The 16,147-nt window shown below is 52.5% G+C and overlaps 1 protein-coding gene across 3 annotated transcripts; it reads left to right on the forward strand.

Moving 5' to 3' along the window:
* Positions 1 to 62: 62 nt before the first annotated feature.
* Positions 63 to 15,840, forward strand: TMEM175 (transmembrane protein 175). Of its 3 annotated transcripts, XM_081304065.1 has the most exons (12): positions 63 to 543; positions 5,140 to 5,206; positions 5,960 to 6,143; positions 6,242 to 6,280; positions 7,856 to 7,953; positions 10,268 to 10,319; positions 10,749 to 10,784; positions 11,257 to 11,340; positions 11,687 to 11,851; positions 13,334 to 13,412; positions 13,656 to 13,791; positions 14,898 to 15,835. In XM_081304065.1, the coding sequence occupies exons 3-12, from the start codon at positions 5,991 to 5,993 to the stop codon at positions 15,562 to 15,564; spliced, it is 1,509 nt and encodes a 502-aa protein (XP_081160191.1). In that variant the 5' UTR covers positions 63 to 543; positions 5,140 to 5,206; positions 5,960 to 5,990; the 3' UTR covers positions 15,565 to 15,835. The 3 variants fall into 3 exon arrangements, with proteins under 3 accessions (XP_081160191.1, XP_081160190.1, XP_081160192.1); XM_081304064.1 differs by lacking the exon at positions 5,140 to 5,206 and having other exon boundaries at positions 65 to 543; positions 14,898 to 15,832; XM_081304066.1 differs by lacking the exons at positions 63 to 543; positions 5,140 to 5,206; positions 5,960 to 6,143; positions 6,242 to 6,280; positions 7,856 to 7,953 and adding an exon at positions 8,121 to 8,305 and having other exon boundaries at positions 14,898 to 15,840.
* The last annotated feature ends 307 nt before the right edge of the window (positions 15,841 to 16,147 follow it).

Raw genomic sequence — 16,147 nt, forward strand, 5'->3', positions numbered from 1 at the left:
GTCGCGCCGTGGAGCCACGCCCCCGACCCTTCGCCGAGGGCCGGAAGGACGCGTGCTTCACTTCCGTCGCGCCGGCGGGCGCACAAGCTCCCTGCGTGGGCCCGCGACAGACTTCCGGCGGGGCTCGCGGGCAGCTCACACCTGAGAGAAGGAGGGCCACGGCGGCCCCGCCCAGGTCGTCACCTGCCGCGCGCCCCACAGGCCAGGCAGCCGGTCCCTCCGCGAGGCCTTGTCTCAGTGGCGGGGCGGAGCGGCGCGGACGTTGGGCGCGAGTTTGGCAGCCGCTCCGCCGGACTGCGCCTCCCAGGGAAGGCCTGGCCAGCGGAAGGTCCCGGTGCCGCCCTCGAGAGGACGGAGCCGGCGGCCGCACACGCGCGTTCCTTTCCTTGGGCCGCACGGTTTTGGGGGAAGCATGAGTTAGTGGCTGCAGTTGAGAGACTGAGGTCAAGGACGCGGTTTCCCAGCTTGCGGGGGAAAGCCTGACCTGGCGGCGTCGGGCCGCAGTCCCGCGTTTTCGCAGCCCCCTGGAGCTGCCGCCTTCAGGTACGACGCGGCACTGTCTCAAAATAAAAAGGGCTGGGAATGTAGCTCAGTGGTGGTACAACCCTGGGTTCAATCCCAGGACTGACAAATAAATCAGGTAATCAGGAAACCAAAATCTACTGCAACTCTCTCGTAAGTATTTATTTATTTATTTTTAATTTTCTTTTTGTAGTTGTAGATGGACAGAATGCCTTTATTTTATTTGTGTATTTTTATGTGGTGCTGAGGATCAAACCCAGTGCCTTATACATGCTAGGCAAGCACTCTACCACTGAGCTACAGCCCCAGCCCTTTCGTAAGTATTTATAAAGCCACGCTTCTTGGCATTGCAGTAGATGCCATGCTAACACTGTCTTGACCCAAATCTGCCTCCACGTTTTTCTGAATTTGACAGTGGGTGTTCATTTGTAGCTATCTCACTTCACATACGTGTCTAAAACTAAGTCCATGGTCTTGATCCTCCAATTATAGCAAAAGATATCACCACAAGTAAGAGAATTATTTTGTGATGATCAAAGGGTGAATTCACTAAAAAGATGTACCAGTCCTAAACATATATGTGCCTAATAGCAAAGCTCTAAAATATCTGAACCCAAAACTCAGAACTACAAGAAGAGAGGCCAATCACAATTGTAGTGGGAGGTTGATGTAGTTGGAGAGTATTTTTTTTCCTCAATGACAAGAGGGGCTGGGGCTGTAGCTCAGTGGTAGCGTGCTTGCCTAGCATGCACGAGGCACTGGGTTTGAGCCTCACCACCACAGAAATGTAAAATAAGGATACTGTGTCCATCTAAATCTTAAGAATAAACATTTAAAAAAGTAAAGAAAAATAAATGACAGGAACCCAGAAAATCACTAATGATACTGTAGACTTGAACTACCAAGCAGCTTGAGCTAATAAACATTTATAAAATGATCCCTACAATAATATAAATTGGTGTCTGACTATTTTTTAAAAATACACTGTTGAAATTAAAAGACAACTCAGACTTGGAGAAAATATTTGCAAATTGCCTATGTGGTAATAGACTTGTATATGAAATACACATAGAGGAAAGTGAGTTCTACATGTCTTCAGGGTAGTCTACTTGTCTTCTGTCCAGTCTTGGGATTGGATACACAAGGCTCTGGTGTAGTCCTGGTTTCTTCAGGTACACCTCCCAGTTTGAGCCTCATGAGGCGGCCTTCTCAAACTCCTTGCAATTTGCTGCATGCCAGGCTCTCCCTGTTACACAGAGATTTCTTTCTGGCTTTTCATTAATTCTCACAGTGGTATTTAAGGATTAAAAGAGACGTCAAGTATGAACTACTTGGGACAATGCTTGATGTTTAAGATATGCTTAATAAAGGCCTCTTACTGTTCTTGTGTCCCTTGTCAGAAGTGTCTCCACACTCAGCTCCAGCATCTCCCATACTGAGGACTCCTGACAGTCTCTGCAAGAAACCTCTTGCTTTCCCACTGTGGCATCTATCTCTAGTCCTGTCTTTTCTTCATTGGCATGTGTCATAAAAACTTGCGTGCAAATGTGTAGATGGCATGGTTTGAGCACTTAAAGACTAGGCATTGGGTTGTGTTCTTTTTAACTGGTGCAGTTCATAAAACTGTTTTAACCACTTGTGAGCACACGGTCCAGAGACACGAACCCCTTCATTCCTCGGTGCAGCTTCTCCACCTATCGCCAGGCTCTTCCTTTTGCAAAGCTGAAACTCCCCGTTATGCACCAATTCACCCATTCCACTGAGCCCCTGGTGCCCACTGCTCTACTTCCTGTTCCTATGGGTTTAAGTGCTCTGGGGTGTCCCGTGCAAGTGGAGCCATACAGTATTTGTCTTGGGCAACTGGCTCGTTCCACATTGGAGTGTCCTCCCAGTCCTTCCATGTGATAGCATGTGTCAGGACTTTGTGATGCTTCATTCAGAAACCAAGGTGGAGGCTCCAGTGCCTTCCGCCTCTGGGCTATTGTGAACAGCCCTGGGATGAGCTTGGGTGCATGGGTATCTCTGTAAGTCCCTGCTTTTGACTCTTGGATATGTACCAAAGGAGGAGTTGCTGGACCTGGTGGTGGGCTGTTCTTGGTTTTGTGAGCCAGGCAACTGCACCACTTTGTGCTCTACCAGCAGGGTGCAGGTTCCAGTTTCCTCTGTCTTTGCCAACACTTCCTTGTTTTGTTTCATTGCCAGCCTGGAGGGTTGCTGTCTCATCAGGGTCTAATTGTAACAGTTCTTTAAATATTTTAGATATTATACCTTGCTCAGATAGTGGTTTGCAAATGTTTTCTCCCATTCTGGGAATTGTTTTTATTAATTTTGTCCTGTGGTGCACAAAGGTTTAAAATTGAACGGTTGTGGCAACCTCTTCAAAAGTGAGCTTGGATAGGCTTGGTGGCAAGCACCTGTAATCCCTGTGGCTTGGGAGGCTGAGGCAGGAGGACCACAAGTTCAAAGTCAGCTTCAGCAACTTAGTGAAGCCCTAAGCAACTTAGCAAGACCCTGCCTCTAAGTAAAACAAAAAGAGAGGGCTGGAGATGGGGCTCAGAGGTTAAGTGTTGTAGTAATTCACTTGCAGGTCAGCATGGGAAAAGAAAGAAAAAGAAGAAGCAGAGCAAGCGAAGCAGCAACAGAAAAAAAGTCCTTTATTGTGTACAAGCAATCTTTTTATAGTATTGTGAACAAAGAAGGCAGCCTTCCAACATCAATAAATCAGGTCTTTCAGCTAATTAAACATAGCACACAGAAGTTTTACTTTCTAATCAGAAGTGACTTGCTTCTCATGGCTAATCTATTCTCGGCCTGGAGTATGCTGAGCTCTGCTCTTTGTTTAGAACAGATAAAAAATTTTTCTTAGCGCCTTCCAAGCCCACTTGGCAGAACATCCCGTTTGCAGGCAAGTTCTCCCAAGGTCAGCAGACACCTCGTTTTCAAGCATGTCTGTTGTTACCTATCTAAACCTTGAAGGAGCCTCTCGTTTGCGAGCAGACTCTCCCAGGGACAGCAAACATCTCATTTTCAAGTATGTCTGCTGTTACTTTATCTAAACCTTGAAGGAGCCCCTCGTTTGCGAGCAGGCTCTCCCAAGGACAGCAGACATCTCATTTTCAAGCATGTCCGCTGTTGCCTTTCTATATCTTGACAGAATATCCTGTTTGCAGGCAAACTCCATCAAGGACAGTAATAGTAACGCAGTTACATCTGATTCTCTATAGTTAAGCACCCCTAAGTTCAATCTCTGGTACAAAAAAAAAAAAAATGAGATTGGTTTGACCATAATATTTACTTCTGAACCCCTTGCCATTGGGCTACATCTTTAGGCCAGAACTGGGAGCAACTCCACTATGTGGAGTCCATAGTGCTCGGTCACTGAGCACATGAACAGTCGGTCCACACAGAGTAAGTAGTTATGACACAGCAGGAAAAGAGCTCAGTGCGTCCCCCAGCCATGTGTCACGGCATTTGGGAAAGGCAAAGCTGCAGTGACAGAGCTGCCAAGCTTGCCATGTGGGGAGAGTTCGACAAGGACTGGGAGCGGGGACCAGGGTTCCAATTGGGACTGGTCACTTACCCATGTCCATTTCTCAGAAGCTCAGAACTGCACCCCAGAAGAGTGGCTTGGACCATACGTTGGATAGGAGTGAAGGGGAGGTGGGCCAGAGCCGCCTCCTGTTCTCCTTCTGTCCTGGCACCGCAGTCCGTGTGTTCCTGACGGTTCTGCCTTACATGTTGACACCCTCGTCACTGCGTGATGCTGTCTGCATCTTTTTTTTTTTTAAATTGTAGTTGGACACAATACCTTTATTTTTATTTATTTATTTTTATGTGGTGTCAAGGATCAAACCCAGTGCCTCACAAGTGGTAGGTGAGCGCTCTGCTGCTGAGCTACAACCCCAGCCCCTGCTGTCTGCACTTGCAGCTGATGTTTTTAGTTCTGTCTCTCTAGATCTGCCTACTTGCTCATACTTTGTTTAATGGCTTAATAATTAGTTGTGTTTACTTTTTTTCCCTCAGTGCTGGGGATGGAACCCAGGGCCTCACGTGCTAGACAAGTGCCCCACCATGAGTGACACCCTGGCCTGTGTTTCACATATCTTGTTAACAGAGGCTTGCTTGGTGTGGACCTCAGGCCTGTCTGGAAACTGAGCTCCCCTGCAGGCATGCTCCTTCAGCTGAGGGCTGTGGCTCTGCTAATGTCCCCAGGATTCCAGATGTCTCCTACAACTTCACTAGCTCTTCTGACTGACAGCTTACCACTTTCTGGCTGCCAGGAAGGCCCTCTAGCACTGAGCTCCACCCAGCCCTGACTACATGTTTATTCAGTTTGGTTTCCTCACTGGAAACTGCCAGTCAGCCTCCTTTGTCCATCTTGGGGTGGGCTTCTGATTGTGTCTGGTGTCAGTTGCCTTGTTTGAGCAGCATGTGGTGGTGCCCCTTACCTCTTGTCTTTGGCAGTCTGTCTACTGATGCTCTGGCCAGGGTGAGCAGCATCCTCTGCTGGGCTTTGGGAGGTACTGGGAGTTGAAGGTAGGGGCACTCTACCACTGAGCTATAACCTCAGCCCTTTCTATTTTTTAATTTTACTTATTTTTTTTTTCTGTGCCTTAGAAAATGGGCCCTGAAGCAAACCCTTCATCCTTCCTCAACATTGATCTTCTCCACCCTCTGGATCTGGGTAGTTCCTGGGCGGGGTTGGCTCTTTCTCCAGGACCTTGGGCATCAGCCTCCCTCTCTGAGGAACATTTTGAGGGCACATTTTGGCCCCTGGCTGTTGCCAGACCTATTCCTCTCCCTGAATCCCAGCTTCAGCCTCCTTGCCACATTCCCATCCCCTGTCACCCAGCTGTGGTGGGGGCCCTGGGTCCAGTGTGGAGTCCACAGGGCTCAGCGCTGTGCTGCCCAGATGCCCACCAGCTCTGCTCCAGGATATGAGCACACTCTGTCTGGAGTCACCCTTGTCTTCCAGAGCCTACTCCTGACATTGACAGTGTCCTGGGAGCTCTGAACCAAGGCTGTGTGCCATGGGGGCTTTTGTTGGGTGTGCACATTGGTCCTGATGCTGTGACCTTGGGCCCCAAGGACACCCACTCCTTTTTCTTGTTTAGGACCAAAACAGCTCATAGGATAGAGTCTGCTGTTGGGTTCAGGCATTCTGGGCCCTTCCCTGGTGATGTGGGTGCTAAGCACCCACCTGTGTTGTGTGGGCCTTCCCTTCCTGCCTGCTCCTCTAGGGGAAGCAGGCATAGCATGTCCCTCACCCCAGTCACCAAGCTTAAGCTTAGTGAGGGACTCTCAGGCTGATGCTTAGCTTGGAGGGTCTTCCCCATTCTCCACACCCAGCCTCTATTCCTGTGCCCCCTGGCTAAAGCCTGTAAGGCAGCCCCTGGGAGCAACCCACTGGCATGCTCAGAGCTGTGCTTCCTTCTAGGCTTTTGTGGCCACCGGGCAGTGGCCCCGTCATGTCTGGGCCCCAGACTCCTGAACACACACTGGATGCCCAGGGTGACTCATCCCTATGCAGGAAGGATGAGGACCTCAGGGAAGGGACCCAGAGCTCCCACCGCATGCTGGGTTTCAGTGACGCACTACTGTCCATCATCGCCACAGTCATGGTAAGTGTGGGGCCCACTTCAGGCAGGTGGAGGCACCCATCCCTGGCCCTGCTGCCAGCCCAAGAAACATCTGGTTTCTTTTTGTCTTTGTTCTTCAGATCCTTCCTGTGACCCACACGGAGATCTCCCCAGAGCAGGTACCAGGAACATGCTGTGTAGTGCAGGGGGACAACCCCACCTGGTCTGGGGGTGTTGAGCAGCAGGGTGGGCACCTGCTTCCTCCTGGTAGGGTCACTGTCTGCATAAGTTGGGGCGGTTGGGTTTGGGCCCAGGCTTCTGCAGTGAAGACCTGTCTCAGCCTGAGTGGAGAAGGAAGTGTCCTCTAGTGGGAGGGAGCTCCCCAGATCCAGAGATCAGGCTGCCTCAGCAGAGGCACATCCACCTGGCATGTGCACCAGGCCCATCTGGGGGTGAGTGGGGAAAGGGTGTAAAAGCTTTTCCGTTTAGAGCCAGCGTTACTGGACTATTCCTGACTAGAGAGCAACATGTGACTGATCACAGCAGAACAGTTTGGAAGACATTTGGAAGGCCTGTGGGAGCGTGCATGCACCTTGTCTCCTATCTGCCCGTGTGACAGGGTGTCACAATGCCAGACTTGTTTGGGGTGCTGTGAGGCGCAGAGGAATGTGCTGGCCCAGCAAGGCTGACGTCCAGCTGCCTACAGGCTGAACTGGATGACCTGGGAAGCCCCACAGCTACTTGGATTTGGTCTTTGCACTGTGAAGAAATGATGAAGCACTTTCCATAGGGTTGTAGTAGAAATGTGTGTCCAGCCTGACACAGCTCTCTGGAGGAGATCCAAGCATTGATTGCACCAGGTGCCTGGCAGTCCCCAGTGGAAAGTGCCCACCAGCAGCTGTTCAGAAAAGCCGTTCCCCACAGGATCGGTGGTAGTTCTGGGGCCTACTATGGGAAGCCCATGGTTTGGCTCCAGCCAGTATGTGCTGAGGTGTTTCCTTCACGAGAGGCCCAGATCAGCATCCTGTGAGACCACAGGGGCACTTTCCAAGCAGCAAGAAAACTCAGCTGTTCAGGCCCACCCTGACCCCACCGCCGCCGGGCCACTTGTGTTCTCTGCATGGAAACTGGGACTTCTTGGTGCTGAGTCTTTCTGTTTCCTCGCTGACTCTCAGAAAGCTCCTAAGAGTCCACGGGTGCAGGCAGAAACACTCTGGGAAGGAGAGAAAGGTGCTGGACCAGCGATCCTCCCTGACACGGGGCTTCCTGGACTGCTCATGTGTTAACATGAAGACAGTCAACTTTGAACACTGCGATTCAGAAGCACAGTGCACTCAGGGAAGGGTACCTTCGGAGATGATACCCAGAGCCCAGGAGACAGTGGGCAACCTGCGCCTGCCAGGGTCTTGAGCCTACACTGACAGCCTTTGAAAGGTCATCCGTGACCTTGTGAAAGGGCTCATTGAGCCCTTTGCCCTCTACCTTTCCGCCATGAGATGGGGAGCCCACTGTCCAAGGCACTCCTGCAACTCTGAACCATGAGGCCTGTATTGTGGGCTTTCTGAACCCCAGCATGACAGCTGGAGGCTCGCCCTGAGGGGAGTGGAGGGTCAGGGGAGGGGGTGTGGCCCCCAGCAGGCAGAGCCTGGGTGTTCCAAGGGGTCTCACCGCACTCCAGTGAGGCCATGCCCGTGCGTCGAAGGCTACCTGGGTTACCTATGACTGTCCCTAATGGCAGTGCTCTTTTTTTCTAGCAATTTGACAAAAGTATACAGAGACTTCTAGCAACCAGGATTGCTGTCTACCTGATGACATTTCTAATTGTGACTGTGGCCTGGGCCGCACACACCAGGTAGGGACCGGGCTTCTTTGAGATCAGGTCACCTTTTGACTCACTTAGGCAGTGAGCCACACCATTCTCAAGGTATATGTGGGCCCCTCACATCATCATGGGTGAGAGTGCCGGGGTGGGTAGGTCACCCCTTTCTCCATCATTCCCAGTTCTTTCTCTGAACCTCCTACCTGGGTTCCCACACACAGGCTCCAAGGCAAGTCTATTTCCGCAAACATATAGCACTGCCCGCTGGCCGTCCAGACACTGGGTGAGGGTGCCCAATGTGTCCTGCTAGACCCCAGAACCAGGATGGAGCCTGGCAGGAGGGGGAAAGCTGCCAACACCTCCAGCCCCTGTTCCAAGCCCACAGGTAGTTCTCCAAGGCCTGAGCTTTATCTTGGGGAGGGAAAGGTCCTGATCCACAGGTTACTGCCCAACCTACAGGGCCCCCAACCACTGGCAGGGGAGCAGGGACAGGAGGCACCCAGAGGTGGAGCTGGGAGTGGATGCTTCCATCCTAGGTTGCAGACCAGCCTATGGAAAGGAAGCACTTGTCCAGGAAGGCTGGGGTGCAGGAAAATGCACCCATTCCATCAGGTGTTGGCACTGGGCCAGATACCTCTGGTGCTGTGTGTTGTATACTGCCCTCAGCAGACAACCACTTTGGGAGATGAAGCATGGACCTCGGAGTCCAAGCTCCAGGGGTGGGAGGGCTCTTCTCAGTCTCCCTGGTGTACCGAGTGCTCAGGAGGCTCTCAGGGGATGTTGCAAAGTAGGTGGGCTGTGAGCTCTGCCAGGGGCTGTACCCACTATGGTGGACATTGCCTGAGTGGGGTTCAGGGGCCCCATGAGGGGCTTCCAGATCTGCTGTGTGCATCTGCCTGAGCATGGTCTTCTGCACACCTGCTTGCAGTGCTCAGCAGGTCACCAGAAGAGCTTCCCAGCTCAAGGGGGCCATAGTCCTTGCTATTTAGCTTTTCAGCAAATGCTACAGCACCAGGTTGGCCCTGTGTCCCTGTCCCTAGGCTCGCTGCCCAGCCCAGGAGAAGGCATGGTTCACAGTGGACAGGGGACATGGTACTTGGGTACCCTAAGCTGGCGTCAAGCTCTGACAGGGAAACCTGGGGCATGGACCAGGTGGGCTGGGGCCTCAGAAACAAGACCCTTGGCCAATTGTGCTCACTCATGTTGCCCATGATGAAAGCTGTCTTTTTTGTTTGTTTGTTTTGGTACTGGGGATTGAACTCAAGGAAACCTACCCACTGAGCCACACCCCCAGCCCTATTTTGATTTTTATTTAGAGACAAAGTCTCACTGAGTTGCTTAGCCCCACACTTTTGCTGAGGCTGGCTTTGAACTCGTGATCCTCCTGCTTCAACCTCCCAAGCCACCACACCCCGCTGAAAGCTGTCAATTTTTAATTTTTTTGTTTGTGTCAAATAGTCTCAGGACAAAGCAATTTCTCTATTAAATAGGCAGCTCCACAGGTTTAGGGTTTGAAACCCCTGAAAACAATGGGAAAGAAGGATTTCCTCTCTTCGAAATGGATTTTGTGCACAAGGCCTGAAGAGTGAATTCACTGCATGATGGAACTTTATGTACACATATCCAGAGCCCGGTTTTCAGCCTTCTGGCAGAAGCTGCACAACATTTCAAGAGAGCTTCAGCTGGGGCAAGCCACATGTGCCTCTTGCACCTCGAACAGGCAGGTCACATTCAGAGGCTCCCCTCCCAGCAAGGCCTCCCCTGGAACCCAACCCAAGAGCCCCCTCTAGCCCTCCAGATCCCAGGTTCCACAGGATGAGCCTGCTCCAAAGACACACTTTGAAAAGACTCCTCCAGAGCCACCCATTGTACACATTTGTCTGTAGTTTGGCTCTTACTCTTTAAAGCAATATGCTTTAAATAGCAAAGCAACAGGAAGAATATGTGGGAATGAAGAGGGTGATTTCCAGGGAATTTATGATTTTGAATTTTCTGAATTTCATACACTGGGTAGGATTTTACATTTAATCCTAAATGACATCTTTTAGCTGGGTGTGGTGGCACATGCCTATAATCCCAGCAACTCAGGAGCCTGAGGCAGGAGGATCATGAGTTCAAGGCCAACCTGGGAAATTTGGTGAGACCCTGTCTTAAAAATTAAATAAGGCTGAGGATGTAGTTCAGTGGCTAAACATCTCTGGGTTCAACCCCTGGTTACCTCCCTACCCCCAAAATCATCTTTTAATGATATTTAAACTAGAAAATACTGGAGCAAATGTGTGTGTGTGTGTTTAATTTTATTGGAACTACATTTGATGAGTGGCCCATCTTCTCCTGTTCTTTGTAGATTATTCCAGGTTGTTGGGAAAATAGACGATACACTTGCCTTGCTCAACCTGGTGAGTTTTTTGGTTTTTGGGTTTTTTTTTTTGTTGTTGGTGGTGGTGGTGTTTTTTTATCCTTTTGGGAAATGATTTTGGTTTATAATTTAACCCTCCCAAGAGGACTGAGAGTGTTTAGCTGGCTGCTTCTCTCTTATCCTCTGGCACCTCGGAACCTGAACTCTGTCCACACCTGGAAGCTCCTTGGACAACCCTTGCACCACAGGGGGCTGCCACCCTTCCCCAGCCCACATAGAGCTGAGGGTGCTAGGCCTGCCTGTGGAGAGGACTGAGATGAGCCAGGAAGGCACAGGCTTCTCAGGTCTGACACTTGCTGGCCCACCATCCTGTCTTGGGAGGGGCCTGATCTGGCCCCTTCTGGAGTGGTGAGGGGGCAGCTTGCACCATCCAGGCTGCATCGATGTGACCTCCCTCCCTCCTCTCCAGGCCTGCATGATGACCATCACCCTTCTGCCATACACAGTAAGTAACAGCCTGCTCCCCAGACATGCCCAAGACGTGCTGAGCTCCACTTGGGTTTGACTGTCCTTGGAAATGCAGACCAGCAGATGATTCTGGGCCTTGGGGTTATACAGAGGAGAGAATTTCCAGGGGGAGTCTGGCTGGGGGCCTGGGGCTCTGAAGGCAGGGCCCCCACTCTGTCGTGGCCTTCTTCCACTCAAGAGTCTCCACAGACCCAAAAAGCTCTCATACTCAGTGCTGACCTGGCTTGCTGGTCTGTATGTGCTGGGCCAGAGAATTGGGATCTAGGGGACTTCAAAGGCCTATAGCAGTGGATGGAATTGCTCCCGTGGGGGCTGCGGACAGATCTGCCACACCCTATATGTCCCCTCCCATGATAGTCCTTCTCAGCACAGAGCAGGGAGACCAGGAGGCTCATTGTGTCCCAGCTCCTACACTAATGAACTTCTGCATTACTCCTTGTTTTGGACAGTTTTCCTTAATGGTGACGTTCCCTGATGTGCCACTGGGCATCTTCCTGTTTTGTGTGTGTGTGATCGCCATTGGAGTTGTGCAGGTAAGGCATCAGGAGCCTGCAGAGATGTATGTGAAAGAGACAAAGAGATGGTCATGGGGGCAAGCAGGTGAGGCACCAGTATCCTGACCCCATGTCCCCAGGAGCCCAGGTCCTGCCGTGGATACTTGGGGTGTGCATGCCTGAGCCCCCTGTCCTTGCTGAGTCTAAGAAGGGCCCTACAGTTGCATCAGGTGCAGGGCCAGGACTCCCATCCCTGGTGTTTCCCTAGAGCACCCCAGTGCCAGCCTGCCTTAGGTGCCCTCCCCCCAGACCCTGCAAGAAGCCAGCTTGCCTGGCCATGCCCCTCTGCTCATAGAGGGTGCCCTGTGGCCTGCCTCTCCCACAGGCACTGATTGTGGGGTATGCTTTCCACTTCCCACACCTGCTGAGCCCGCAGATCCGGTGCTCCGCCCACAGGGCCCTGTCCCGAAGGCACATCCTGCACCTTGTCCTCCGTGGTCCAGTGCTGTGCTTTCTTGCGGCCATCTTCTCCCTCTTCTTCTTCCCTGTGGTGAGTGTTGGGGCACCCCAGGGAGGGCACAGCCGGGGCACTGAGATGCTTTTTTTCAGCCAGCAGCTAATTCTAACAGGAGTAAGAGTGGTGGTCTGGCAGTGCGCTGTTCACATAGGACCAAGAGCTGCAGAACAAACTGCTCCAGAGTTGGCCTAGGAAGCTCACTGTGACTCCGGGTCTGCTTGAGCGTTGTTGAAGTACATGGAGTTTTTAATCCAAATTATCCTAAGAATTATGAACAAAATAACTGACATTTTCATAAACATTTAATAAGCATTCAAGAGGATTCCAAGTTTAAAACAGGCTAAGGTGAACATGGTGGTGCATGCCTATAATAGAGACTCAGGAGGCTGAGGAAGAAGACTTACAAATTCTGGCCTGCCTCAGCAACTTACAGGATCCTGTCTCAAAAAATAAAAGGCCTGAGGATGTGACTTAGTGGTAGAGCCCCTTTCATTCAATCCTGGGTTAAAAAGTAAATAGGCTGGTAAGGGCCTGAGGCAGCAGCCCAGCAGGGTCCAACTCTCTGGCCAAGGCAGAGCGGAATCGTCTGGAGAGCACCAGGCAGGTAGGCCTTGGGGCCTCAGGTGAGGAGGCAAAAAAGAAAGGTGAGCATTACCGTGTGAGGCCCTGGGCCTGTGGCCGGCCATAAGACTTGGTCCCTTTGGAGCTGTCTTTCAGGGCTCATGAAACAGGAGGGAGGAGGGGCAATGGTCTTGAGTGGGGAAGCCAGCGGTAGGCAGCAAGACGGGAGTGAGAGGCAGCAGTTGGAGGCGAGTCTTAACGTCAGAGGTGGGACCGTCCACTTCTAGGGGTACACCCAGGGTGGTCCATGTGGCATGAATGTCTCATGAAGGCAGGGCATAGGCATTGGCGGAACAGGAGACTATGTGGGGTTTCTGGATCTCTCCTTGCTGCATTCTGATCAGAATTCCTTCTTGTTATCCAAAAATAGTATACTGGGGGGCTGTGCCACGCTGTGCCTGAGGTTGCTCACTATGGCCCCATGGGCTATCCCACTCTTGGCTGTCATGGGTGGTACTGCCTTGAGCACAGCCTCTTCCAGCCTCTGCTCTCAGTTCTGTGCACATGCCCAGAAGTGGCCCTGCTGTACTGCGCAGTCCCCTTCTCCCCCTGGAGCTGCTGGGCATGTTCCCTAAGAACAGTGGCCTTGAGGCTCTCTGGCTTGCTGGAGTGTGCATGTTGCTTCTGCCCCTCTCACAGCTGGGCGCTTGTTTTCTGTTGAGTTGTAGCAGTTCTTTGTGTGTTCTGGACACAACTCTTGGCAGGTGTATGGCTGCTGGGCGCTTTCTACCTTCCATGGCTATCCTTTACTTCATCTCCATAAAGGACAGTTCCTTGGATTTTTCCTTGTTACACATGATTTTTCACGGATGGTAGAACTCCTGGGTGGCTGGGCTCCGGGAGGTATATGGCCCTGCCCTGGGGAGGCAGGCCCTGACTGTCGTGTCCCCACAGTCATACCTGCTGATGGTGACCGTCATCTTCCTGCCCTACATCAGCAAGGCCACCAGTTGGTGCAAAGACAGGCTTGTGGGTAGGTGTCAGTGGCAGTCCTGCACTGAGGCCAAGGGAGGCACCACAGGGGTCGGGCTGTTCATGAAGACTGCCATGTTGGGGCAAGGCACACACATGTGGTGACCCTCCCACCCCTCAGCAGCTCCACACCAGCTCCTCTCCTGGGCTATACATTTCCAGTCCCTAAGGGAAGCGGGCAGGGATAACCACACTGGCCCCACAGCCCATGGGCTGAGCCAGCTCCTCCTTCCTATGCCTGCAGGTCACAGGGACCCCCCCGCCCACAGTGCAGAGGTCTTCAGCTTCGACCTGCATGAGCCCCTCAGTAAGGAACGGGTGGAAGCCTTCAGCGATGGTGTCTACGCCATTGTGGCCACGCTCCTCATCCTGGACATCTGGTGAGGACCCAAGCGGGGGCAGCCCTGTCTCATCTTTAGGTGGCGGTGTGTCTGAGTCCCTGGCATCTTGTCCTGGCCACACCAGAAAGGCTCAACTTCACCCTCCTATGGGTGCAGAGCTCCCTGGGAGGGTTTCCCTAGGAATAAGAACGCCCCTCAGGCCTTGGCCCCACCTAGGTCCCTTCAGGCATGTCTGTGGGTATGGATGGGCAGCTTAGACTGCCATGGGAATCTGTTGGAGCTCTGATCTGAGCAGCCACTTTAATTTCCAAGTGTTTGTTTGCTTTTTCAAGTCTTCCAGGCTTCCTAAATCTCTTGACTCCTTAGTCACATCTCAGTGCACACTTTTATTGCATTAAACATTTAAAAACTTTTTGTTTGTTTTGGGGGTTTTTGTTTGCTTGTTTTTGCAGTACTGGGGGTTTAATCAAGGTACTCTACCACTGTGCTACATCTGCAGCCCTTTTATTTTGACACAGGACCTTGCTAAGTGCCCAGGCTGACCTCAGCCTCCCAAGTTAGCTGGGGTTATAGGCATGCACCCCTGTACTGTGAAGTTTCAAAAATTTGTAGCAAATATTTTTTGTAGTACCTGATCCCTAAAGCCTATGATCTGTTTTCTTCTGCCCTGCAGCCAGATGCTGTGGGTGGGGAAGTATGGCTGAGGGGAAGCCCATCACCATCCACAGGTCTCATGCTCCTCCTGTGTGACCCCCAGGTTCTCCCACACACCCTTCCCCACTGCCCACAGTTTTGGAGGTGCAGGTCTCTGGCTGCCTCAGGAGCCACCATCCTCCACATTATTTGATGAAAGGTGTCTTTCCTGGGCCTCCAGGGCCAGGCACATTGTTGCAGCTTCTTATGGGTGAGGGCTGCTCCCAGCAAGGACAGCAGAGAGCATGCCAGTTAGGTATCTGTTCCGGGTGAACGAAGGGGAGAGCACAAAACCTCAGCGTGCCACACACACACGATACCACATCAGGAACATTTCCTGTGCAGAGGTGTCCAGGTGTCCGCCCAAGTTAGCACCGATGCTCAGCCCACCTCCTTGGGGCCTGTGGGCTCCTGGGGAAGCTGGTGCAAATGCCTGTGTTCATGCTCCTCAGCGAGGACAACGTCCCAGACCCCAAGGCCGTGAAGGAACAGTTCCGCGGGAGCCTCGTGGCAGCCCTGGGCGCCTATGGGCCACACTTCCTGGCATACTTCGGCTCCTTTGCCACAGTGGGTCTGCTCTGGTTTGCACACCACTCGCTCTTCCTGCACGTCCGCAAGGCCACACAGGCCATGGGTCTGCTCAACACCCTCTCCCTGGCCTTTGTGGGTGGCCTCCCTCTGGCCTACCAGCAGACTGCAGCCTTCGCCAGGCAGCCACGAGATGAGCTGGAGCGTGTGCGCCTCAGCTGTGCCATTGTCTTCTTCGCCAGCATCTTCCAGTTTGCCATCTGGACTGCGGCCCTGCTGCGCCAGGCAGAGACGCTGCAGCCAGCTGTGCGATTTGGTGGGCAGGAGCATGCCTTCATGTTTGCCAAGCTTGCGCTATACCCCTGTGCCAGCCTACTGGCCTTTGCAGCCACCTGCCTGCTGAGCAGATTCAGCACAGCCATCTTCCACGTCATGCAGATTGCAGTGCCCTTCGCCTTTCTGCTGCTGCGCCTCCTCGTGCGCCTGGCTCTGGCCAGCCTGCATGGCCTACGCCACCTGCGGCCAGCACAACCCCTCCGGAGCCAGGCCCCAGAGGAGGCCCAGTCCCAGCTCCTGCCTTCCTCCTGCTAGTGGAAGCTATGCCTGCCCCGGAAGGAAGCCTTGGGGGTTGGGCCAGCAGGCCCCATGGAGCCACAGTCTGGGTTTTGCCTCCATTGTGAAATATCAAGATCTGTTTCAGAGTATGCAAATTGTCCTCCTTTTTTACACAACGAGGAGTTCCACAGGAACTCAGTCTCTGCTGTTAGCCACCCACTTTCCTCCTAGACTCCAACACTACCAGGAAGATTGCCCCTCTGGAACCTGAGGCCAGTGGTCCTCCTGCCCCACCGCCTGTACCCCCTGTAGCCATGCCCTGGCCCACCCTCCCAGCAGTGCAGAGCTGCCCTGGTGAGACTTCAGTTCACCACCCCCTCCCCACCTGTCACACAAATGAAGAAGAGGTGGCCATGGAACAGTGGAGTCCAGATTCTATTCATCCTGATATAAATTAGGTCACATTCAAGGAGTGGTTAGTCAGTCACGCACAGGACTAGCACTCAGGGACATACACCCAGTGGGCAGACAGTCTCACATAAATGGAGGACAAGCCACACTGACCACAACAAACAATTCTTGCAAATGAGAATCAATGCAAAAACTAGTTACACCACTA

The sequence above is a fragment of the Spermophilus citellus genome (assembly GCF_964194105.1).
Source record: "Spermophilus citellus genome assembly, chromosome: 8".
In the NCBI taxonomy this organism is placed as follows: domain Eukaryota; kingdom Metazoa; phylum Chordata; class Mammalia; order Rodentia; family Sciuridae; genus Spermophilus; species Spermophilus citellus.

Coding starts and splice junctions, on each gene's coding strand:
- TMEM175 (XM_081304065.1), top strand. CDS start 5,991: ATGTCTGGGCCCCAGACTCCTGAACACACACTGGATGCCCAGGGTGAC. Junction 6,281..7,855: donor CGGAGATCTCCCCAGAGCAG/GTACCAGGAACA, acceptor CTTTTTTTCTAG/CAATTTGACAAAAGTATACA. Junction 10,320..10,748: donor CACTTGCCTTGCTCAACCTG/GTGAGTTTTTTG, acceptor CCTCCTCTCCAG/GCCTGCATGATGACCATCAC.